The sequence below is a fragment of the Micropterus salmoides genome, unplaced genomic scaffold, assembly GCF_014851395.1.
Source record: "Micropterus salmoides isolate LMB-PRFRI ecotype aquatic unplaced genomic scaffold, ASM1485139v1 Ms_hic_scaffold_7, whole genome shotgun sequence".
Taxonomy (NCBI): Eukaryota; Metazoa; Chordata; class Actinopteri; order Centrarchiformes; family Centrarchidae; genus Micropterus; species Micropterus salmoides.
The window spans coordinates 32,663,570-32,688,222 of NW_024044459.1; the positions used below are offsets into that span (position 1 = coordinate 32,663,570).

Below are 24,653 nucleotides of genomic sequence, written 5' to 3' on the forward strand. Positions count from 1 at the left end.
CAATTTGCGGGCAGCTCTCACTTTGGTCGTTTTGTCACAGGAGAAACACATACAACGTATTTATCAAACAATGACAGTGAGTGATTAGTCAGACTGAAACGCAGCTGTCGGCTGTCAGCGGAGATTGACTTGCCGAAAGTATGCAGGTTATAGACGCTGGCTTGAAGGGGTCTGGTTCAAAAAAATCAACTTCTTTGCAAAAACTGTGTCCATCATCATTTATGAAGAATCGTGAAGTGTGAAAATACAGGCTAATGTGTTTCAATCTGCAACTACTTTGCAAATGTACGAACTTCCCAGAACTCACAGTCATTGAAAAAGCATGTCTGACCAAAATTTATAAAAGGTTTCCATCATCCTATGGTAGAGAGAGGGCTTCATTTGAAGGGAACAGTAAAGCTCAAACAGTTGGTATGCCAGGGTGGCAGGTTTACCTCCAGAAGGGGCTCTGTGAAAACCCAGTGGGAGCCAGAGTGTTGCAGAGCTCTCCTCCAGCTCAGACCTGGCCCACATCGTTTCTACAGTCTGTTATCATAAGCTTGCATTTGACTCCACAGCCTACACCATTACCCATGTCCAAAATAATGTGCACCGCGGCAATACCCTGACAACTGACTGATAGGAGGTGCTGACACGATGTGGCATTTAGCTTGTACCATCTGCTCGGTAACAAAAGTGAGAGCATTTAGGCTTTGACAAATCACATGAACAAGTAAAAAAGTATGCCAATTTCTGCACACATTGAGAAGACATATCAGCTTCAAGTGAAAAAGAGGTAAATTCAGTGACATGCAGAACAGATTACAGATTCAGACAGTAATCTTCTCCACTGGAAGCCGACAGAGGCCTTGCAATTCAGAGAGGCAGATAATTCAACAATCTCACACTGCGTGACTCCGTAGCAGAGCTTGTTTCAAGTGATCCATATTTAGGGCTGATTTGTGTACATCCAATCGAGTTATGTGAATAATGTGTGAGAAAAGGGTAAACTAATTGTAGTACGCCAATCATTCGTTCACAGCAAACACGCAGACAGCTCATTAGTCACAAACGTGAGGACACACTTCAGAGCTTCACAGGTTCTTCCTCTGGGAGTACCCATTAGCTACTTTGCATTGATGCATTCTGATAAAGCTAAACTAAACTCTTAAACTAAGAAGATCATGCACACAATTGCATGAACGGTGGTTCTGTTTGTATGTCAAACAGGTATTTATGTGTTAACACATTTACCCAGAAAACAATTTGGCTTCTAGAATAACATGCTTACAGGTATACTGAAATGACATAAGTGCACAGCTGATAAGAATAACCCAGCCTTTGATGGCTAACGTTCAGCCCATCAGGTAACCTTACAACAGACCAGCATCACTTTGCCTTTTTAAGCTAATATTCAAATATTTTCTGATGAGAAACAAAGAAACCCAGTGTATTCCCAGACTTACCGGAGCTACAGTCTGAACCAGTCAGACTATCTTTCTGAATTCAGCTATCTGGTTCTATTGACCTGAGATTAAAGTGAATTATTTATAGCTGTAGAGTTTTTCCTCTGTATTTGCCAATACCCTGAAAGGTACGGTGTAGTTATTCCAATTTTGAGGGTTGTTAAAATTAGGTAGGAAGTAGGAATTTCTACTACATTCATACAGGCAAGCCAGAACTTTCATCAACAAACCACTTCTTTCACACAATACAGGCCTTAAAAGTCACTTTGAGAAACGTTGTTTGTCTCAAGGTTCTGAAAGCGCGACATAAACATCGACGGTCTTGTGTCACGGTTCTGAGGGACAGAACACACCCGCTCCCCCGGAGCTCTTGTTTAGACAGGGTAACTGTGGCCGCAGTGACCGTGCAGGGGTGGGATAACGGGGCATAACACAGTTGTGTTTCTAGCAGGTTATTTCAATATTTCATCATTTTAATTCCACTTCATTGTCCACCTAAGTTTAGTGTTTGCTCACTACTTGAATCTGCTCCCTTTCTCTTTTCCCCACCTGCACACTCACACACCTTTGGTCTCTGACTGCAAACAGACCGGTTTGCCCCGCCTCTTTCTGTCTCCCCTTCCCTGTATGCGTCTCTGCTGTCGACTTTCTCCATCAGCAATATGTTTTTTTAAAAAGTCACTGAGTTTAATAAACTCACTTGCAATTCTGTTTTCACAGCTCAGATGCGCCACATGTGGATCAAAATGAACGTGGTCTTGAATGACATCTGTATTGGCTGCTCCGTAATGTAAAATGTCCACCGTGTCTTTTAAAGTAATACCAGATTACATCTCTCTATGTGTTTCTCGACAAATGTACTTAGGCAGCTGCTAATATACCTGGGCGGCCCGCCAGAATAAGTGTATGTGGGGAACACTGTATTTAAAGTTCGGGCAAGATCTAGGCCTATATTTTCTAAATATTACACCTTAACCTATATCTGTCTTCCAACTGCATGTCATGTGACTATTTTGATCAAGCCATCATTGAGTGATTATGGCTGCAAGTTAGACTAGTTTAATTAACCCAAGATGGATTTAGAGAATCGTCACACCCCTAATTACTACAATGGAGTACCAATTAATCCAGCCACTACAGGTGTCCTCAAAATGTTTTAAACCATGTGTGGTGTCGTAATGAGATGGAAAGGCGGGAAAAAACATGCAGGCGGGGTGAACTCTGACTTACATTGAACAGGTTTGTCTTGTTTCTTTCACAGAAAAGTCCTTGCGCTGGCATGTGCTTCAGCTGTTGCCATGGGACACTGCTTCCTAGCAACACATCTCGGGCCCACTGTAGGTTCTGTGTTGGAAAATATATTAAAAAAAATTAAAATAAGCCACATATATACATGCATGTACATTTTTACACCCCCCCCCAAAGACAAAACCAAGAGGATACCCCTCCATCAGCAGATTGACAGAAGTGATAAACAGATGTCTGCAGTATTTAAAGGTTCAGTGTGTAATATTTAGGAGCATCTATTGACATAAATGCAATACAATATACATAACTATGTTTTCAGTGGTGTATAAAGACCTTACATAATGACCCGTTTGTATTCCCTAGAATGAGACATTTCTATCTACATACTCCGCAGGTCCTCTTACATGGACGTCGCCATGTTTCTACAGTAGCCCAGATGGACAAACTGTGCAACAGAGCGTGTTTCGTCACTACATTGAATACATACAAAGAAGAAGGAGAAGGAGTAGTAGTAGCAGAGACAACCCACTTTAAGAAACTTTATAACTCTATAGGGAAAGCCCGTAACACCAAAGATGGCGGTTGTTCTGCCCCTCCTGCTAGAAAGCCAATCGTCTGCTTAGAACAGCATAGTTGGGAAACATATCAGCCAATCGTGTGGTTCCGCTTACATAAGGGTCTACTACGCATGCTTCACTACTCCCCATTCATTTAGATAGGGGCCTGGTCTTGTTAGTCTGAAATAACCACCCAGAGACGTTACCAAGATGGATGCTGAGTTGCAAGACTTGCTTATAAGGGCTTTGGTAGTAGAAGTAGCAGCGTTCAGAGTATTTCTACCTCGAATAGCCCAAACATTCACATTGACCGTATGCATTATAGACTGCATCTTGTCAGAGTATGCTCCTTTCCTTTTTGTTTTGGCCATTTTAGGGTATATATGCATGTTTTTACTATGCATTGAAATGCAAATCAGTGATGTTTTTAATAAGTTATTGTACCCTAAGCTCCAAGGAAGAATACATTTGTTTTTATTTTAAAGGAAATAGAATATTAAATTTATTCAACTTTGAATTTGTAATTACAATGGCAGGTTCTGTGGTTGTCGATTAACTAATACATTTTGTGTCCTGATGGTAACTATCCTAACATTACAGATCCATTCATTCTCAGATTTTATATTTATAAATTATATGCAAACAACGTATTCTAGTAGTTACAGAATTCTGGTAGTTACCTGCTAAAAAGAAAAAAAAAGAAAAAAAAAAGAAGGAGAAAATGATGCTCATTTGCGATCAGAAAAATGCAGACCCTCTTTTCACAGTGTGATGACTCACAAATCAGTGTCTACACCAGTGCCCTGTTTGAAAAGATAGCACGCTAACACCACTTGATGTTACGCTACAAACCAAGTGGCCTATAGCATGAAATTACAGGCTCCCTCTCCTTCCATCTCTGGAGTGAGGATAAAGCTGGCCAGTCAACATGAGTGGAGCAGTTTTCCTGAAAACAAAAAGGGGCATAGAGGCTTTAACACTGGATGTGTCGGGTTGTGAGGGCAGCAGCTAAGCAAACTGTGTCAACAGCATCACATCAACTGACTGTGACATCTAGTCACTGCCAGGGTGCATAAGCTTTCATCCAGGCTGCTGATGACTGAGACCACCTGTGTAAGGAAATGTGCATTTAATTGAGCCTCAAGGAAAATCATGTTTATAGAACTTGTTCATTTTAGTGTTTGTGACTGCAATAAGATTTATTCATTCTTGTGCCAAATTAGTATTGAGGTTAAGAGAGCATATTACAAAACATAAAATGTGAAAGAGCAAGGACCTTATCGAGTAGAAACAAATGCTGTATTAAAAATAAATAAATAAATAAGGTTCAACAAATGGAGTGCTGACAGAAGGATACCACCACAGTGAAGCTCAACGCCCTGTGCCAAACTGGCTGAGAGAGCACTGTGCTACCACCCACGCACACCTCTGCCCACAGAGCCTTAAAGCCAACACAGGCTGTTTCAGCAACTCGTGTATCACCGCCGAACTCACAGATCAAGAAAATCCAAGGGGGGCAGAAAAACGAAACAGCCATCGCAGCTCTGATATAATTGCCACGGTTATAAGCATTGCAAGAAGTACATGTGACTTTTGAGGGAATTGTAGGAATTCTTAGCAAGTCCCATCTTCTCTAAATGTCACCATTTAATGACCGGGGATATTGATTTTAGGTGTGAGAGCTTAGCTTTAATGCATGACTTGGCCTCTCATGAGAATGAACTTCAGTTAACACAGGCAGACTGACCTGATGAGTCTTGCTGTTGGTGTAGAAGAAGGCCAGGCGGTAGAGGCTCTTGTAGTGCTGAGGGAAGCGGCTGAGGCAGAGGAAGAGAGCACGGACGCACATCTCCACCAGCATTCGTCTCTGATCACCTCGCTCTGTAGGCAGGGCCTTAGGCACCTCGATCACCTCAGCGGGGGGCTCTGGCTTCTTCTTTCCCTCACTGGCAGGGGTTTGAGGAGCGGCCTGTTGAGAGGGGGCGGGCTTCGGAGGGGTGGCTGGGACAGGCAGAGGATGAGGACACGTGTCGACAGAGACCTTGGGGACTGAAGCCTCGGGGAGTGTCACCACCACAGCTTCTATTACTTCCTGGATAACTTTTTCTTCTGTCTGGATGCCAGAATGTTCTCCATGTGATGCTAAAGTAGGATTTAAATCAAAGTCGTCAGGATTTGAATTCAACGTTTTGCATGTTATGTCAGTTTTCTTGATTGCCTGTGAGCATAAGCATGTAACAAGACACCACACAGTTTAGGTTTTTGTGCACATTAAAGATTTTTTTGCGTATTGTCAAATGAATTTATTACATTCAGTAAACGCAGCCAGAAAAGGTAACTTCAATCTAAGCATACCTGTGTCCTCATATGCCGACTGCCTGTCCTTCACAGGGGTTGTGCTTTCTGATGACGATGAACTGACTTTCCCACAAGCAGTTTTATGGCTGCTGTCTTGTGAGCTGGTGGGATCTGTGAAGGCATCCTGGGTGGAGTTGGAGTCAGAGAGCATCACCACCTCACTGTCCTGACTGCGCTCTGCCAAAACAAAAAATACCATGGGTCATTGATGGACCCTGATCAAGACAAATGACTTCAGCCTTTGGGGGATTTCATGGATAAATACACATCTAAATATGATGTGTCCAAAAAGTGGGGTTGACGTACTGTAATTTCAGGTGGGACAATTTTTCATTGATCAATAAATTGAGATTACTGTACTGTATGAATTTCAACCTATTATCCAAAATCTGTAATTGCATATTTAACAGCATGCTGTGTAGGCCTTTCAAGCTGTTGGTTGGTGACTTGTTTTAAATGGCAAACATTCCCTGTTGTAATGTGGAGGTGGGGGAAATAAGTACAATTATGAAACAAAAATAAGTCACGAGCCACAAATCCTTATTAGTTCATCCCTAATTACACATTGTTATAAAGGAGAGATGCTTTGTTTTTGTATGTGGTCCAAAACCAAAATGCCAGCATTCCTCTTAATTGCCATGTTGTGCAGCCTCAGCAAAAAAGGTCCTTGGCAGGGAACTGTAAATAACAGAATCAGAAGGGCAACAAGCTTTTGCTATTTCAGTGAATAATGCACACAAGGGACATTTCAAGAGTCACAGTCATGAGTTACCAGCAAAGTTACTATGCACTGTAAGATTTGTGTAAACTGACAACTGTGTATTCAATGCTTCCTACAAGACTCCACTTTGGATTAAAAACATATCCTCTTAAAAAGAGTTTTGTGGGTTTGAAGAGCAGTACCATTCAGGGAAGCCAGCCACATTGGAGACCTGGGCAGGCAGTAATCATGGTCAAACTCTGGTGAGGCTGTTGAAGATATGGGGAGCTGATTTTAAAATATAATCAAGAAATTCCGTATTTCTGAATGTTAATTAAAAAAACCTGAAATTTCCCCTAGAAAAACCCCCCAAATAAAACCAATAATTTACCCTTTCTTGATAATTGATTACAGAAACCTGATTCAGACACAAATATCTATTTGAGACTGCACACAAATGTGCACGTAGAGAAAACACATGGCAAAAATCCAGAATATAGTACGATGAACAGATAATGATTCCCAGATAATGATTAAAGGTATGTCTGAATCAGGCTCTACCCTCTTGTCACCCTGCTGTGCTTTAAGCAGGACTCAGGCCAGAAAACACCTACAAGCAAACATGTACTTGATGGGTGTTTTCTGACATTAGTCTCCGAGTTGTGTGCCAATAAGGGGTCAGCCACATTCTTCCCGACTTAGCATTTTCACACTAATTGGCCATAATGGGAAATTATATCCAATTAGTGGAAAATAGCAAACACATGACTCTCATGAGATTTTGAAATATCTCAAGGGAGTTTAACTTTGTCAAATTAAGCCCACACCAAAACTAAAATAAAATGTGACCACATGATACACCAGACAATTTAGTGACATTGTGACAAAAGGACTGACTTTGTCCAGTCGTGAAGACATTCACCCCATTAGAACTACATGCATATAAATGGCAAAGCAGGTGGTAAAAGCAAGCAGGCAAAGAGGTAGCAGGCAGGTAGGTAGGTAGGAAGGAAGGAATCTGGAAAGGGTGACAAAACTGGCAACATGGGCAATATGGCTGCGATATTTGCACATTCAAGCTAAACATGACACATGGGGTGGGTGAACAGATGTCACTGCTTTTGTCATGTGGAAAAAACGGCCATGGCTGTTTTCTCCAAACAGCATATCAGCTTCTGTTTCACAAAACCTGAACAAAGTTACAGCTAATGAAAATGTTTATTCCTAAAATTGCAGGCTGCTTTAACTGCCAGATAGTCAATGTGGTGGTTTCTTGTTAATTCTGACATCTTGGTGACACAATACCACGAAAATTCTCTCAGGCATACGTTAAACGTCTTCTCTGAAATTCAAACAAAAGGCATTTATGATTGCACCGCAAGTACAAGAGCTAACATAAAAATGGTTCATGTGCATGAATCAAAAAGTTAGTTATGTTAATTGTACACACTGTACTAGATATAGATTGTTTTTTTTTTTTAACCTTTATTTATTCAGGGGAGCTTCACTGAGAGGAAGCCTCTCTTTTGCAGGAAGGCCCTGATTACTGAAACCAATAATGTAATAAGCAATTAACTTTTAACACATTATTGTATGCAAATATCAAGTATGTTTTTCTAAAAACACAAATTTTCTATTTTCATATCTAGGTTCATGAGAAAAATACATATTATACCCTTACTACTACTATTATATTATTATTATTAATATTATAACCTTTCCTTAATGAGAACAGAGACAAGACCTTTACAGAAGAAATGAGGACAGAAACAAGACACACCCTTCAGTATAACTGAACGGGCAAATACTGAACTTGGGAAGTCTACCTTTCATCACTTTCACCATATAAATGGATCGAGTTACTAAGCATGTTGTGTGTGGCTGGCTTGTTGAGTGTCTTATCTGTGTTTATTTCTTCTGCTGAACTCAGGGGTCTCTTATAAAAGAGACCCCAATCTCAATAAATGACCTAATTAAGTAAAGGTTATAACAAGGAAGGTGCTTGCAGATACACATGTAAAGACTGTAACAAAGACATTGTTATTAATTGGCAAAGTACTCTGGATTAGCAACTGGGATCTCTGAAAATACAAACCACTCTTTTTAACCAACTGTACTAAACACACAGTGAAGCAACAATCAGGATCATTGAGAATTTGGTGTGGTACCGGTCACCAGCAGCTGATTGAGGTTAAAAAACACACAAGCCTCCAATATTGAACAGATGTCTCCATGATGTTATAAGCTTAAGAAAGTTACAACAAAGCAACAACTGCAAAATATTGGGAGACGCAAGATGATTGGTAAGGAAAGAAAATAAGACCAGCAATAAAGCAGCAAATAGAAATGGATGTAATTTTAGTGCGCGCGCACGCACGCACGCACACACACACACACACACACACTTCATGGTCTCTGCAAAACTCAATCTTCAGATCTATTTCTTTCAACGCAGCTGCTTTGTCAGGCATAGCAAATCAGTCAAATAATCAGTAGCCATATTGCCCATTTCACCACATCCCAATCACCCAGTGCATGGGGATCATTGTAACTGAAACCAAAGCCATTAAGCATGGTGATTAGCAATCTGCGCACTCCCCAGTGGGCTTCCTGTCCCAGTGCAGAAAGGGCAAAGAGCCCAACCCCAGAGACAGTGTCTAGGACTGGGACTGTACCATCAGCCTGCTGCTCCTCATGCCGCTGCTGCTGCCACTGTTGCCGTCGTAGTGTTTTGCGTTTGGCGTAATCGTGGTCAAATGGCGTAGCCACGTAAGGAGGGGAAGTCAGACCTGGGGTGGCAGCTGATGGAAGGGAGGACCTGTGTGCGTTCCCTATACAGACTGACGAGCAATTAAAGTCTTCATCCGTCATGGAGGGGGGTTTCTCCCTGCAATAAATCAAAAACAATGAGAATTCACTTTCAGCTATAAGTTTGAATAGTTTTTCGCTATTCCTGCTGGGTTAAATTTCTATAGCTTACTTTTCATGGGATCTAGGCATGCTTGGCATACTCTTCTCCTCCCCCCTGGCGAACGGTCCAGTAGCGGCATCAACCAGCAAATTGAACAGGAGCTCGTGTTCCAGATCAGGCTCATTAGCCTCTAGTAGTTTTAGGATGGTGGCACTGAGACGGAAATGCAGCTAGAAGCAAGAAGTTGGAAAAAGAACTTTAATGTCTTTAAATGTGAATGTTTTCAGACAGTTATCTAACATAACACATTCATGTGACACAACTAGAAACTATTTGAGCTAGCAGCCACAGGTAGTTTACCTCCAGTGCCTCCATGGCCAGGTCAGGAGGATTATGATAATGGATTTTCCGGGGGTACCTGGCAGCTTCTTCGTGCAAATAGTGTGCTGCCTATAAGAGGAGAGAGTCACTAACCCATCACAATCATTGGTAATATAAATTAACAGGCAAAATTGAGAAAAGGTGAAGACGGCTATGTGTGCTGACATTAAAGGTTCACTGCATTTACACCGCCCTCCCTTATTCTCTGCTGACCTCCATGACACTGTGTGTCATCCAGGCTTCTCTGCCTCCACTGATCTAATCAGAACAACAGAGCGATGACTAACTCCATACATTGTTCTCTCTAGGAAAAAAAAACATCTTGTGAGGGTGGAAGGGCAGCGATCTTTGTTTCTGTAGGCAGATTATGAAACAACTCCAGGGAGAGCAAGCAAGATGTCTGTGATCAACTAAGAACTGAAGAATTTATTTTATTATTATTTATTGCTATTAGTTTCAACAAAGTTTTTTATTTCCCTTGTTTTTAATATTATGACAACTAGGGCAAACAGGTAAACATCTTTGTTTGGCACACGTCACTGCAAAAATCACATCATAATTTGTTTTAATGAAAATGAGATTTATTATGTAAAAATGATCATTCCCTCTAATATCGCAAATCATATTGATCTCTCTCACAATAATCTATTAGATTATTTTTTCAAAATCATTAAACCCCAATGAAAACTATATTCAAAATTTCCCAACTTATTTCACTGACTTCTATAAATTTTCATCCATTACACTGAAGTACTGTAAGAAGAAAATAATTCAGTTGTGTAATCTAGACTTCAACCTTTAGGAATTTGATCACTTTGAAAACACCTCAACAACAAGGTTCATTATTAAACATATAACTGAACAAATTCCTTGGCAGACTACCTTTTTGTATAACTGCAGATATTCCCCTGGAGTCTGTTTGCGTTTCTCCGCTATCTTTCCCAGCATGTAGTGTATGAGCCACTCTTCTTCATCACTGTCACACTCACAACGGGAAGCACCCTGGAAACACTGGAACGCCGTTTCCAGCATGGAGTCTCTCCTTTCTTCCATCTGAAACCACACACACAGTGCAGCCTTCATGAGTAATTTATCTCACAAGCAACAGATCAATTCAGACAAATTCACATGTGGAATAAGCAAAAGTCACAGGATGTGACATCCGTTTAGCTCAACATGGAAAACCTGACACAAAAACAGGACTTAATATAACTTGACAAGGAACACAAATGAGCAACAAGATAATTTTGCTCATGATGTTAACATGTGCCTCACCTGTTTAACCACCTCTGGGGGGAGCTCGTTGCGCCACTGCTTGAGCTGTCGTGAAGCAAATGAATGCAGTGCATATGATATGGTACCGTACTCAATCCACAGCGACAGGTTGGAGCCGTCTATCTCAAGGGCCCTCTTAAAACAGTTCAGCACTGCCTGGGAGTGTTTCCATATAGGAACGTCACTTTTCAGCTCATTGGAGTTGAGCTTTTCCTGGATACGGCTGGCCCTAGCTAAAGCCATACCTGCCCAGGAGTCAAACCTGAGGAAAGTAAAGTGTTGCTAGTAAAATTACTGCACTTGATAGATTATTGTAGAAGAAAATGAAAAACGAAACATTCACATTTTATTGCTAATATTCATTACACAAATAGAGTAAAATTTTCCTTAAAAAACCAACAACAACAACTGGATTACGCTTTGTAATGTGCGCTAGCATTGACTCTAGTGTAGAGAAATTAGCTACCTGTTGGGACACACGCATATGTCATGCATATAGAACTTGATGGCTTTGGACTGCTCCTTGTTCTTGAAATGGTAATCCGCCAGCAGGTAGTAGATCTCATTAATGATTGGACGTGCTGGAGTACTACCCTCGGGAAGGCATGGGGCCTTAAAGAGATCAAAATTTAACATTAATTTATCACATTTAACATTAATAAATCATGATTCTCACTGACAAACCTGTAAATGAAGTTAAGACGGTGACATAAAGGCAGAGCAGGACTTAACATGCTTAGCATGTCTGACTCTGTGGTGTTCTTCACAATCAGTGCGGGCCCAACAACTGACCTTTTCTGCTGTGCCTTCAATGTAGGATGCCACTTCATCCATGGTGAGGATGGGGGTATCACTTGAGGGGGCGATGCCAGCAAACCGCCTCAGCAGATTGGCCAATTCCGCAGACACTGTGCTTGTTTTATAGCTGTCAAACTCAGGCAGTGACTTTGGTTTGAAATACTGGAACATGAAGAGGGTATCACACCAAAGCAGCTCAACCTGCAAAACACAGATTCATTACACAAGAAACATTAGCGGCAAGGTCCATTATATTAGAGTGTAGCACACAGTGCCAGTGAAAATTTGTGCCGTCGTGGTCTCCTGGGGACTCTTTTGCACTGTGGTATTGTATAATTAAAGCCAGAATGCCAGTCATCTAATGCACTGGCACACAGCTGTGGGAATGACACCCACCTGGTGGCTGGCACATGCATTACAAAAATACGACAGCGGGCTGTATCCACAAAGCTTCTCTGTGCCATGAGTCACTCTAGTGGTTACATTCTCACAGTGATCTTAGAGTTATGATATTGTCTGGGTTTTTAATTCAGATCAAATCTAGCAATTATCAAAGACAGAAGAGAAAAGCACAAAAACACTAGAGTGCTGTTTGTGGATCATCTAAATGTGTTCACATTTCTCACTCAGTGAATTCATGCTATTATGCCATTAATGCTATTTCACAGGCTCACTTAATTTAAATGACACCAGACTTACCTTGCAAGCCAACAAAACAACATTAATGGATAGAGCAGACTTCCTCTGTGTTGTGAGGGTCAATAAGGGCACATGTTTGCGTCACTGGCAGTCTGCTCCTGTTCATATACTCGCTGTTTACGTACGTTTGCCAAAACAGGTGAGAAATCATACCAATTAGTCAAAGCTTTGAGCCATTTTCACCACCTCTTCACTATTTCACCGCCTCTTCAACACCATTTTGCTGTTAACTAAATACAAGCTCAACCGCATTTGGATTATTTTTTTTTTTTTTACATTTTCAATTGCATAATATATTAGTTAAAAATATGCCCAGCAATCTAATCAGAGATTTACTTTTGTTCTATGTAAATTAACTGATTAACCTCTCATTACTCGCTCACTCCAACTTTATGCAACCACTTACAGCATACTAAGTCAAAGACTTATTAAACTTTAAGCATTAAACTCAGATGCTTTTTAAAGCATCTGAGTAAATGACCTGTGGAGATGAGTGGTCCTCAAGGTAGCGGGTCTTGCTCTTCTTACTGGGGTAGGCATACAAGCAGAAAAAGCACTGTTCCAAGGCCATCTCCAACTCCTCTTTGTAGGGATGAGAGTCTTTGCTGGAGGAGGCTGCAAGCTCTTTTTCTAAAACTTGAACCTATATCAAAGACAAGAATAAAGCTCTGTCAAACTGTTCAAATGGTCCATACATATTCGATTAGTCACACTGACACAAAGAACCATTACGTCAGGTCTACATTTGCTTTAGGTTAATATTTAATAGCAGTGCAGCAGATACAGATGCAATACTGTCAATTCAAGTTACAAGCTGTACATGTCACTTTTATCAGAATACAGTATTTGCAGAGAAGTGTACAAACAAACTTACATAGAACTTCAGGAGTGCACCATCTGAGCTGCAGCACAAGGAGCGACGGCCAAGATACTCATGGGCTGTGTTCAGAAGCATCAGGGAGGAAGGCAGCATGGGAGTGTCCGAGCCATCTGAAAATGAGACTTGACAGGGTCACTCGGTGTAACAACTATCATGGCCTAAACACCAAGAGCACAGAAGTAACCAAACCTTCGTCATCCCCTACAGAGATATGCTGTCGAAGCATACAGTCAAAGGCAGCCTCCTCATGTTTGATAATCCGATACAGGATAATCCACGGCAGAACAGAGAAGAAATAAGGCTCCTTGGGGTCGTCAGAAATGTTCATGCTAAGATCAATCAGCTGAAAACACAACAGCAACCACACAGTAGATAAAATATTCCACAAAGGCTCATCAGTTCCTTATTTTGAGTTTAACTGTTTCTTTAGAAAAACAAAAACTTTGTTGTCTTTAGCTCTCTTCTAACCTGAATTAGGTTGTTTGCCAGTCGAGCCATACTAGTGAACTGGGGGACATTGCTTAGAAGCTTTGAGTCTTTGGTGAAGCAGACCTCGATGCCATCCAGCAACTTCCCAATGGTGCTGACCCACTCCTCCTTACTAGGGGGAGAACTGTTTGGAGCAGAGTTGAGCTGCTGCAGGGCTTCATTCAGAGCCAGCTCGCTGTACTCCAAACACTGCTGGTAGTCCTGCAGCTTCACCAGCGAATTCTAAGCCACAGAGTTAAAATTCAGAGAATAAGAAGTGTCAACCAACACATTTCAAAAGATAAATAAGTCAATTGATATTGCTGTAGCATCTCTAACCTGCAGTAGCATCAGCTGAGCAGGCCGCTCTGGTGCTGAGCTCACAAAGTCCATAGCTTTACTCCTGCTGCCATAATTAAGAGTGGGCTGCAGCAGGCGCACAACAGATTCAAAGTCTGCAGACTCAAAGAGACGCTGGATCTCCTCCAAAGACTGACAACGCTCCAGAGACTTCAGCCTCTTGTCAATCTGTCCGTGAGGATAGAGGAAATGTGTTGGAAATAAGGGTTTATATTGATAAAAGAAAAACATTTCATTAGCCAGCACACTGACCTCCTCCACAGAGATTGCTGCATCGACACGTAGGTTAGGCAGGTTGATGGTGTAATGTTTGCCTTCAGGGGTCTTTGGTTTGCTCTGCAACAGGCCTACACAGACATCATAGCTCTCCAGGGCCAACTCCATGTCTCCCTGACAAAACACAAGACAGACAGACTTAGAGCTGAGGGGACTCATGTAATCAAAATTCAAGTAAAAACAAACAAAGAAATATAGACTTTACCTGCAAAGTCAAGAACCGGGCCTTGAGCCAGTAGACACGCACCATCGCATCCTGCCAGTCATCCTCAAATAGCTCTCTTTGGGATGAGCCCAAGGCTAGGAGTAACAAGTCACCCTGGAAGTGCTGCCCAGGGAATTCTGAATCAGCTGCATTATGGCTGAGACCAATGCTGTTTCTTCTTGGAGACACTAGACAAGGAAAAAGTGCATGCATGTTGTTCCCCACAAATTACTCCACAACATAAACAAATCCTATGTGTCAGTGTATTTAAAACTGTAATTCTAGTGCCCCCTTTAGGCCAATTAGTCTTAAAATGCAAAAAAAAAAAAAAGCTACAATGATCAACATTTTGGTCAAAATGTTGTTAGTGTTTGAAATATGAAAATTGAAACATGGACAAACTAGCTAATACTGTAATGCAATTAATCAATGTTTGTCAAAAATCCAATCAGAAATGATGAGGGCTAGCTCACTGGTACTTACCAATCTTTCCTTTATTGTGTAACCACTGCTCCAACTGCAACTCCATACATGCTAAGCTCATTGCCAACATTTCCTGGACATGTAGCAGATATAAAACACTTTAGAGGTCACTGTGGGGGCAGAATATGAGGTCAATTCTGATTTAAAAAAAAAAGAAAAAAAAAAAAGTTTTGTCCCTGGCTCAAAAAAGAACAAACAAAAAAACCCCTACATCTATAGAGCCTGGAGTCTGCAAGCCTTCCCAATGCTGGGTCCAGGATCAATGACAGCGTTTTAATTTAAACAAACAAACTAAATACCTTTAAGATGCAAATACAGAGACATTTTGCTGTTTCATATCACACCAAAGTGGACCTACTGAAATAATAGTTAAGGCATTTTTAATAAACACATTGTATTACATACTGAAATGATCAACTTTTCTTACCCTGATGTGTTGGCTGCTGCAGTCCCGCATCAGAGGGTTAGGAAGACCACTGCTGTGCTTCCTCCAGGTCTGATAGACTTCCAGTACCACAGCTGTCATCCCCCGAGGCCACTGCTCCAAGAACTTCTGACCCACTGCTTTCAGATAGCGCATCATCAGGTCCAGTATACCACCATTGGTCATATTTTTGAGCAGGAAGTTGTGGACATCCTGTTGTTCTACAGAAGGGAATGCACAGTTTGTTAATATGACAGAAACATGGCACAACAGTGTATTGTAAATGCATATCTACAATGCACTACATACCAGATTCCATGAATTCAACTGAATCAACAGGCAAGCAACTCCCATGTAGAGGCTGTACATTGTCTTTCCCATCACACTGGGTCTCAAGATTACTCAAACTCTCATCATCATTATCAGGATCAAACTTCTTCAGCCTAAGACAAACCAGCAAAATGTTCCTTAGACAACTATAATGAGCTACATATTTATGTATTATATATTAGGTTTAGTGTAAACTACCTGGAAGGTAGGTATTTAAAAAGCAGTTCCTGAAAATCAATCTTCTCTTCCTTCTTGCATTTTGTGTTTCGCACACGTGCAGAGCGTCGCTTGGCTGTCTCCCCACTATCTTCCACCGCCCGTTTCCTTTTGGGAACTTTCTTCACTTTATCTGCCAGTGAAACCTCCATTGCTGTAGCTGTGAATGTACAGTAAGATTAAAACTTATTCTCACAGAATATTAGTTATGCAGTGGCATTTACTGTTGAAAAAAAAGAAATTTCTCTTTGAAAACAACTAACCAACAGGGGGAGCAGAAGTGGTGACCTCCACGGTGGTTTGGCAGGGGTTAATCTGAGGTTGAGCGCCGGGTTGTGGCAGCACTGCTGGCTCAGGGAGGTTGATTGGCGGCAAGGATGAGCTGGGGCTGCTGCTGAGCACAGTGGTCTGGCCCATACTGACAGGGCTGCTGGGTTGAGGGAGGTTCTGAAGGAAGTTTGGGTCTCGGTACTCTGACAAGTCAATTCTGCGGCCAAGACTCGGGCGTGGTTCCTCACATGTGGTCTGATGTCTGTACATTGCAAGAAGGCTTTCGCCTACATTCTTCCAACTGAGATGCAAAAACAACAGTTGTAGATGACACTGTTAAACCACAAACAATAGGTTCACAAAACTGAGGTCAGAAAACAATTAGTTCAAAATCAGTGGACCAAAAATGTCAGTGTAGTATATCCTGTTATTTGTATGCATTGCATGAGTATAATAATAATAATAATTATTAATAATATTAATTTCATAGCCGGTACATCCTCAAAAAAACAAATAATACATGCTCAAATCTTAACTGTTATTCTCACAAGTGACAAGCAATTTTCAAATTAAACTACAGAGACAGCAAAACTAAACAGTTCACAGAGACACAGCAGCACAGAACTCACGAGAGGCAGCGGATGGGCTGAATCAGGACAAGGTCAGGTTTTGGTTCACAGTGAGAGAGAGCCTGTCTGCGCTTCCGTATCTCCAGTGCCTCTTCCACAATGGATTGGCGTTCCTCTTTCTCCACTTCCACATAATTAATAGACATATCACTGCAAATGACCCACCACAGCAAAGAGAGTTGTCAATGAAGTGAAAGAATAGAGCTGCAGCACATTCTAAACAAATGGAGGAATAAAACGTGACCTGGCTTCACCATTTAATGAACATCTGCATCGTGTCCCTTTTCAGACAAGGCTGCTCCTCAAAGATCTTCTCCTTCAACACCAGGCCTTTAGTGTAACAATGATCCTTCTCTAGGGCTTTGGCGATGAAGTACAAACAACCTAGGGAAAATATTGCAGGTGACTTTTCTTTCATACTTGAGCTCCTGCACTGTATAAGAGAGAGTATACAGAGCTAAGTGCTTATGATGATGTATAACATACAGGTGTAGTCACTGAGTGTGTAGAGAATAGTTATGAGGTTGTCCAGGCAGGGCCAGTGGTCTGGATTACAGTGCAATCCCTCCTCAAAGGCATGTCGCGCCAGAGGAATGCGCACCAGTCGCACAGCCACTTGACCAATTTTGTACCACATGTTCACGTCAGTGGAATCCAATATAACTGCCTAAGAACAGAGCAGAAAATATGGTATGAACACTCACCCTAGTGTTGACACACAACTAGCTGCACAAAGCGGTACAACCCCAACAATGATAACCCATTAAACTGGCACCATTTTATCATTTTACCTCCAAATAAAACTCCATAGCAGTGTCCAGGTCTTCCCGCATTGCAGACATAGTAGCCAAGTTTTTAAAAGTAGAATATTTTAACATCAGTCCTGGATGCTTGAGACCCACTCTCTGATCATCCGAGGGCATGGCCTAAAATATCGGAGCATAAATCAAATCTGGCACCAAAGACATGTAAAGCAGATTCATCTAAATTTTGGCTTCTTTAAATTCTTCGACGAGAATGTTGGCACAACATTGTAGAGAGAAAAAAAGATGAGAATTTTCTTTTTAACAGTACTACAAAAGATGAATGAAGACATCCAGCACCCCTTAACAAGAATCAAACATGTAACTTCACAAGTGAAGACTATTTCAGCACCAATTCCTTAAACCTGTTCAGCGAAAACAAAATGGTTGAATGTAATGTATGAAATATCTTAATCATGAATACTTAAGAGTATTTTAATTGCTCTGGATTAGATTGTTACTATGAAGGCAAATTAGGTCATTTCACAGCATAAAGCCTGGTCATGTCTGGATATCATGCAGATTAGGTCTGTACCAAAACAAAAAGTGATAGTGCTCGCTGACTAAATGTGTAGATGTGTAGGTGTATGGTTGTGATTAATCTAGAGTATAACACTGGTGTCACTTACTTCACAGATGCACCAAATTTTAACCATAACACCAAATTTTTTTTTTTATATGCTGTGTGGCATTTTACCTCTTTGAGCAGTGGAGTTTTGAGAAGCTCATGATAGGCTTTAGCAGACTCCTCAAACTTGTCATGCTTTTGCAGATCTAAAGCTTTGTGATATAAAGCAAATGCCTCAGCTTCCTGTGGAGATAAATAAAAGGGGGGGGGGGGGGGGGAATCAGACAACTTACTTAGATTTACAGAGCAAAACGTCTGCATCAGCGGGTTGGGCTGAATGTTGATTCATCAGCAAATAGTCTGTACCTGAGCCTCTTTTGTCCGACTCTTGTTGCTTCGCAAAGGGTCTTGAGACTCATCTGCAGCTGTCGAAGCAGCATTCAGTGCTGCTATGCGAATCTGTAAAGTAGTAAGAGGCAAACTCCTTTAGCAAGCAGATATACACCACAAGAGGGGGAGGTAGTAAGAGGAGAATATTCTGCACAATCACAAGGTGTTTTGATACAAAACAGCTATAGAGGATGCACTCTAAGAATTACAAGGCTTACCATTTTAATACGTGGAAAGCAGACCTTCACGACGTGCAGCTTTTGATCGGTACTACAGAAATATAAGGAAACCGAGCAAAGAGAGAGAGATAAAAGCAGAATTAGACAAAGTTACCATGTTGTAATGTTGTAGGTCTCATCACCAGACAAACCCTCGCTTGTTTTATCTTCAACAGCCTCTCTATCGTTCATTCAGCTTGTGTAATGCTGACTGTGCCCGACAGCTTCTCGGCTAGGCAGATGTTATCATTTGACACAATAGGCTAATCGAGAGGGGCTTGGGACCGACTAGCTTCTCTTACCAAAATGCCACTCAAAACGTAACGTTAGCCTCGTTAGCTTGGCTCTGCGGTGGGGCATTGCCGCGGTTTGTCCTGTGAAAGTAGTTATTTAGCTTCACTGGTGAATAACACAACCAGGACTCCCTGACAGCAGGTGGTAAATATATCTTCGTGATACCTAACAGCTTATGTTCCTGCCCCAGCTAACGCTAGCTGATATTAGCAAACACGTTAGCTATATGGGCTAATGTTAGCTAACGTTATGGTTTCACCGGGTCACCAACACTTGAAAATCTGTGCGACTTACCGTTCATTGCCGTTTAAACTGCATTTGTAACGTTGCTACAACTACAGCAAGGCAGTGAACTCTAAATCAACACTGCGGTCATGAGTGGACATGAAGCACAAAGCAAGTTTGAAACTTCATTTATTCATCATCCTCCGCTGTTGTAAACGTTAGAAGCGTTTGCGTCGCTGCATGACGTACACCCGCCAATTAGTAAAGTCGTCACTCATTGGTCAATACAGTGTGGGTGTATTCAAGGGACCAATCATATGGTGAAACCCACACCATCAACACACACACACACACACACACGTACATATACAACACTGACCACAAATGCTTTCAAGTTAGTCATTGCAAAAAACAAAACAAAAAGTAATATAGACTGAATTAGCTGTTTTCAAACCTGTCAACATTATGTTGTCACAGTTTAAAGAACAGATATTAGTCTATGTTTATTTGTGTAGGCTATGTATGGAAAGACACCTTACCACATATGGCTATTGATGCACAATGGTGGTCTAATCAGCAGCCTGTATAGTCATTACATTACATTTAATCATTTGAGATACAAATGAGTAAAGATCTACAAGTGACAATAGACATAGTAAGAGCAGCAATAAATACTAGTAAGCGCTAATAGCACGTATGGCATCAATGGGGTAAATACCTAGGGATAGAAGTAAAAGTTAACAAAATAGTGCTGTCAAAAGAGGGGGCAGGGCAGCATTCACTGTTCAAAAGGGTGTTTTCTGCAACCTTGTTCTGTCAATTCATAAAGACAGAAGGTTTTCCCCCGATAAACAAAAAGCTGTAAACATTTTAAACAACATTTTCAACCACGCCACTACATATGTTATCGCTACATCAGGGGTTTTTAAAGTCTGAGACTTTGCTTTATTTAGTTTGCTTGGTTTTGCTAATATACAGCCCAGTATTGCTGTTTAACATAACTTCAGACAACACCAAATACATAAAGGTCTGTCCTAAGGCATTTATTAGTTTCTGACTCTGAGGAAAAAAAACATTCCTCAAAACTAGCTTAATGTATCTGTGAACTATCTCTTTAACCATCTCGCATACATTATCAATGTGATCTCCTTTTGATAATGCAATACTTTTTCACTTCCATTCACTGAACCCCCGCCCCCCGAAACTGTTTGGTCAGGCCTGCCTCCCACTTTGAAAACCCTTGGCCTACACTATTTCCACTGCTAGGCACAACCCTGCTATTGTCTCAGAGAAAATGGATTTAATAAAAAGGCTGTGCAGTTTATTTAGAGGAAAATGAGGGAATAAAATAGACCATATAATGACAGGGAAGGGTACACAATAATTTCTAATAGGCTACATCAGCGTATTCCCTCTTAAACATTATAGTCAGCGTTTGTAATGTGTAACCTGCATGGTAAACTGGCAGCCACTAGAGGGCAAAACCTTTTCTTTTTTTTTCACAGGACTTTCTAAACTGTTTGATCTTCAGCTGATTTGCTTTGCATTGCCTTATTGTCAAATTTAATTGTGATACTTAGAGCAAAATAAAATGGTCATTAATATTCGAACACAGCAGACAGATGATGCAAAACAGTGCAAAGCAGAGTCATCATTTACAAAATGTGGCTTTTCTCCCCTCATCCGTCAGTATTTCAACAGTTTCTGTTACATGACAGACACATTATGTCTTTTTCAGGATTTATGGTAGCAAATAGTAACGACTTCTGCAGTTATTAGGAGTAACAGTATACTGTCCTCAGTGACCCTGTCTGTTGCAGTCTCTTGTTGCTCTGCCTCTTTCCCTGCCTCCTCCACCCCCCACACTCATCCTCACCCCACCTCATCTCTCCCTTGGCTGAGACTGGCTGGCTGGCAGCATTATCAATTCCTTCTGTCAGCATGCCTGCAGAAAATAGCTTACGTCACAGTCATTACTGGCTCTATAAAAGCCAGGGTAATGCAGATTCACTGGTGCAGTCAACCCAGTTCTTAGACATAGAGCAGCCTTCTTTTTCAAAACATGACTTCCTTCGGCTTTGACCCTTACTTCCCTTCTACTTACAAGAAGAGAGTAGCTGTGCGCAGTGCAGGATACGGAGCTGGTGGAGGAATAGGATCTAGGTATGCCTACTCCAGCCACTCTGCCCCAATAACTTCCTATGCATCTTCACGCAGAAGTTATCCAACACACACCCGAGCTACTTCCAGCTACTCCTCTGTGCTTTCTGCTCCAGTGTCTGCAGCTGCTACTGAGCTACGCCTTGACCAAGCAGCCCAGGTCAGCTCTGAGTTCAAATCAATAAGGACCAAGGAGAAGGCTGAGCTGCAGGAACTGAATGATCGCTTTGCAAGCTTCATTGAGAGGGTCCATGAACTGGAGCAGCAGAACAAGTTGCTGGATACTGAACTCCTGCTGCTCAGGCAGAGGCAAACAGAGCCATCCAACCTTCGGGCCCTGTATGAGCATGAGATCCGCCAGCTCCAAGCTGCTGTAGAAGAGGCCCGCCATGAGAGGCAAGCAGCCCAGGACCACAGGGATGAGATGGAGGATGTGTTGAGAAACCTGCAAAAGCGCTATGAGGACGAAGTGCTCGGCAGACAGGAAGCAGAGGGCAGACTCATGGATGCCAGGAAGGGAGCAGATGAAGCTGCACTGGGCCGGGCTGAGCTTGAGAAAAGAGTTGGGACCCTGCTGGATGAGATGGCCTTTCTGAAGCGCCTCTGTATGAGTGAGATTGCTGAGCTGCAGGCCCAAATACAGTACAGCGCAGAGGTGTTTGTGGAGATGGAGGTTGCCAAACCCGACCTATCCGCTTCTCTACGTGACATCAGAGTCCAGTATGAGAAGCTTGCCCAACAAAACCTTCAATCAGCCGAAGAATGGTTCTGCAACAAGATGAATGTGATGACAGCAGGCACTACTCGCAACACAGAGAGTGTACGTAATGCCAAAGATGAGGCTGGAGAATACCGTCGGCTCCTCAGTGCCAGGATGCTGGAGATTGATGCCTGCCGTGAGATGAATCAAGCCCTGGAAAACCAACTACAGGAAGTAGAGGAGAAACAGAGTGCAGAAATCTCCGCACTGCAGGTGAGGAACAGAAACACACTGACATAAAGGAGCAGGGCTGCATATATCTCTATGTCCTTTCCATGACAAAAGTCATATTGAGAAGAGTCTGACTGCCAGTGTGGCCTGTTATTGAGCATACAGTGATACCCCACAGTGATACCCCACAGATTATCTGAGATACAATCTGCATCCAGCCCATAATTTGCCATTAACATGTAACTTTTCTATGTCTGTTCTATGAAGGATACAATAAGTCAACTGGAGGAAGAGTTGAGGGCCAACAAGAATGACATGGCTCGCTACTTGAAAGATTATCAGGACCTCTTGAATGTGAAGATGGCCTTGGAAATTGAAATTGCAGCCTACAGGTGAGTGTCTTACACATAATCTTTTCAGTGTTTTGTATATTGTGTTGTAATTGTGGGATTTAAATGAATGCCACCAACACCAATAAGTTAGCATCCCATTTTCTTTCCATTTGTGTCTTATTCTGTTAGGAAGCTCCTTGAAGGAGAAGAGAACCGTTTCAATGTGGTGAGACTGGGGTCTGTCACTGCTTACTCCCAGGCCATGTACGCTCCTCCATCTTACGGAAGAACACAGGTCTCCATGCAGTCTCAGCTGAGCTCTGCAGCTCCGTATCTGCTGAGCTCCCGCTTGTATACTTCATCACTGTCCACAGAGGAGACAGTATCCGCAAGCCAAGCACAGCAGGCGGAGGCCAGCCCTCCTAAAGAGGAGGAGGAAGAGCAGGAAGAAGAGGAAGAGAAGGAGGACGAAGAGGAGCAGCAGGGAGAAGAGAAGGAGGGTGAGGAAGAGGGAGAAGAGGGGGGGGAAGAGGAGGATGCGGAGGTAGAAGAAAAGGAGAAAGAAGAACCATTAGAGGAAGAGGAAGAAGCAGATGGTGAAGGTTAGTGTGGTAATTTTTTTTTCATTGATATGTGCATGTGTGAATTAGTAAATTAAATCTAACCATAACCATTCCTCACATGGTTCTGGAAATGAAGAGGGTGAGGCAGAGGATGGAGAAAAAGAAGATGAGGAAGAAGGAGGAGAGGAGAGCCAACCTCAAGAAGAGGAGGACGCTGAGCAGAAAGAGGAAGAGGGTGATGGTGCGGGTGAGAAGGGGGAGGAAGAAACTGAAAAACAAGAGGAGGTGGAGTCTGAGGAGAAAAATGGGGAAAAATAAAAAAGTTTAAATTTAAATGCTTTAAAACTACCTGCTAGCATTGTAGCTGAAGGATGTCTTCTCTGGTGCTCTACATGTACAGAGATATATCTCTAATTCAGACCAAATAAAAATCTATTGAAATCAGAAGACAACATGTTGATGAACAAAATATTCTGTGTGATCAACTTGAGAACTTGAGTGACCCGCAGCATGAATATGCACACTGTACAAGCAAAGAAATGAAACAATATAAAAGCAAATCAATAAATTGATGAAGACAGGATGTGACAAATGTCTGGAGTAGAAATTCTGCTTTGTGAAGATTTGTTTGCAAACACCTGTGTGCTTTACTCTCACCGATACATGCCTGTACAATTGTCTGAATGTGCAATACCCAGTCTGAAATGCCTTACTTCAAGTCCTCACTGAGTGCTTTAAATCCATGCTGTGCTGCATTGAACTCCAATAAAGCCTTGACACCTTGACAACATAGTGCTGGCCCCAGGCTTTTCATTTGTACTTATGAAAAGGAACAGTTGCAATGAAGTGTCAAATCAAAAACATTTAACACAAATAAACGCATTAGCAGAAAATCATATTCCATGTCCAAGCTCTGTGACTCACTTTCATGAGCAAGGATAGATAGTTTTACTTGCTAATTAGCAGTGGGCTCCTTTTTCATTCAGGCTTTAAAAACAAAATGTTCTTTTCTCGCCTGAATGTTAATGGAGGTTAATGGAAAAACTACATAGATGGCAGCCAAACAGCTAATGTTTCTATACATATTAATAAATCAGTCCACAATTGATTGGAGGGAGGGCTGCAGTAACAGCATCACAGTAGCAAACTGGCTAGGTCAGCGAGTTGTTTTAGGTTCTTTCACCAAAAGACACCATGCTGAGGCCTTTCAAATGAAAATGCATTAAAAAGAGTTATTAAACAAAAACATCACAGTA

At 41.8% G+C, this 24,653-nt stretch overlaps 2 protein-coding genes across 5 annotated transcripts in view; one reads left to right on the top strand and one right to left on the bottom strand.

The window, feature by feature from the left end:
- Positions 1-19,639, bottom strand: part of cabin1 (calcineurin binding protein 1) — a 40,013-nt gene extending 20,374 nt beyond the window's left edge. The window contains exons 1-31 of one of the 4 annotated variants that reach the window (XM_038704664.1): positions 19,481-19,639; positions 18,893-18,944; positions 18,651-18,743; positions 18,414-18,527; positions 17,705-17,839; positions 17,400-17,580; positions 17,168-17,297; positions 16,914-17,063; positions 16,278-16,585; positions 15,997-16,174; positions 15,778-15,911; positions 15,472-15,689; positions 15,045-15,117; positions 14,562-14,749; positions 14,333-14,470; positions 14,060-14,248; positions 13,721-13,963; positions 13,442-13,595; positions 13,247-13,362; positions 12,854-13,015; positions 11,668-11,874; positions 11,342-11,487; positions 10,876-11,137; positions 10,483-10,653; positions 9,580-9,669; positions 9,289-9,449; positions 9,098-9,195; positions 6,512-6,577; positions 5,606-5,785; positions 4,998-5,392; positions 2,676-2,789 (exon numbers count right to left, since the gene is read on the bottom strand). In XM_038704664.1, the coding sequence (XP_038560592.1) occupies positions 2,676-2,789; positions 4,998-5,392; positions 5,606-5,785; positions 6,512-6,577; positions 9,098-9,195; positions 9,289-9,449; positions 9,580-9,669; positions 10,483-10,653; positions 10,876-11,137; positions 11,342-11,487; positions 11,668-11,874; positions 12,854-13,015; positions 13,247-13,362; positions 13,442-13,595; positions 13,721-13,963; positions 14,060-14,248; positions 14,333-14,470; positions 14,562-14,749; positions 15,045-15,117; positions 15,472-15,689; positions 15,778-15,911; positions 15,997-16,174; positions 16,278-16,585; positions 16,914-17,063; positions 17,168-17,297; positions 17,400-17,580; positions 17,705-17,839; positions 18,414-18,527; positions 18,651-18,743; positions 18,893-18,895 (4,797 nt within the window). In that variant the 5' untranslated portion in view covers positions 18,896-18,944; positions 19,481-19,639. Of the gene's footprint in view, positions 1-2,675; positions 2,790-4,997; positions 5,393-5,605; positions 5,786-6,511; positions 6,578-8,983; positions 9,196-9,288; positions 9,450-9,579; positions 9,670-10,482; positions 10,654-10,875; positions 11,138-11,341; positions 11,488-11,667; positions 11,875-12,853; positions 13,016-13,246; positions 13,363-13,441; positions 13,596-13,720; positions 13,964-14,059; positions 14,249-14,332; positions 14,471-14,561; positions 14,750-15,044; positions 15,118-15,471; positions 15,690-15,777; positions 15,912-15,996; positions 16,175-16,277; positions 16,586-16,913; positions 17,064-17,167; positions 17,298-17,399; positions 17,581-17,704; positions 17,840-18,413; positions 18,528-18,650; positions 18,744-18,892; positions 18,945-19,480 lie in introns of all 4 variants that reach the window. The other 3 variants (XM_038704662.1, XM_038704665.1, XM_038704663.1) reach the window with 3 other exon arrangements.
- Positions 19,640-21,416: 1,777 nt separating this feature from the next.
- Positions 21,417-24,189, top strand: neflb (neurofilament, light polypeptide b). The gene is made up of 4 exons (XM_038704669.1): positions 21,417-22,544; positions 22,770-22,894; positions 23,024-23,436; positions 23,534-24,189. The coding sequence occupies exons 1-4, from the start codon at positions 21,474-21,476 to the stop codon at positions 23,713-23,715; spliced, it is 1,791 nt and encodes a 596-aa protein (XP_038560597.1). The 5' UTR covers positions 21,417-21,473; the 3' UTR covers positions 23,716-24,189.
- The last annotated feature ends 464 nt before the right edge of the window (positions 24,190-24,653 follow it).

Coding starts and splice junctions, on each gene's coding strand:
- neflb (XM_038704669.1), top strand. CDS start 21,474: ATGACTTCCTTCGGCTTTGACCCTTACTTCCCTTCTACTTACAAGAAG. Junction 22,895..23,023: donor ATTGAAATTGCAGCCTACAG/GTGAGTGTCTTA, acceptor TTATTCTGTTAG/GAAGCTCCTTGAAGGAGAAG. Junction 23,437..23,533: donor GGAAGAAGCAGATGGTGAAG/GTTAGTGTGGTA, acceptor CTGGAAATGAAG/AGGGTGAGGCAGAGGATGGA.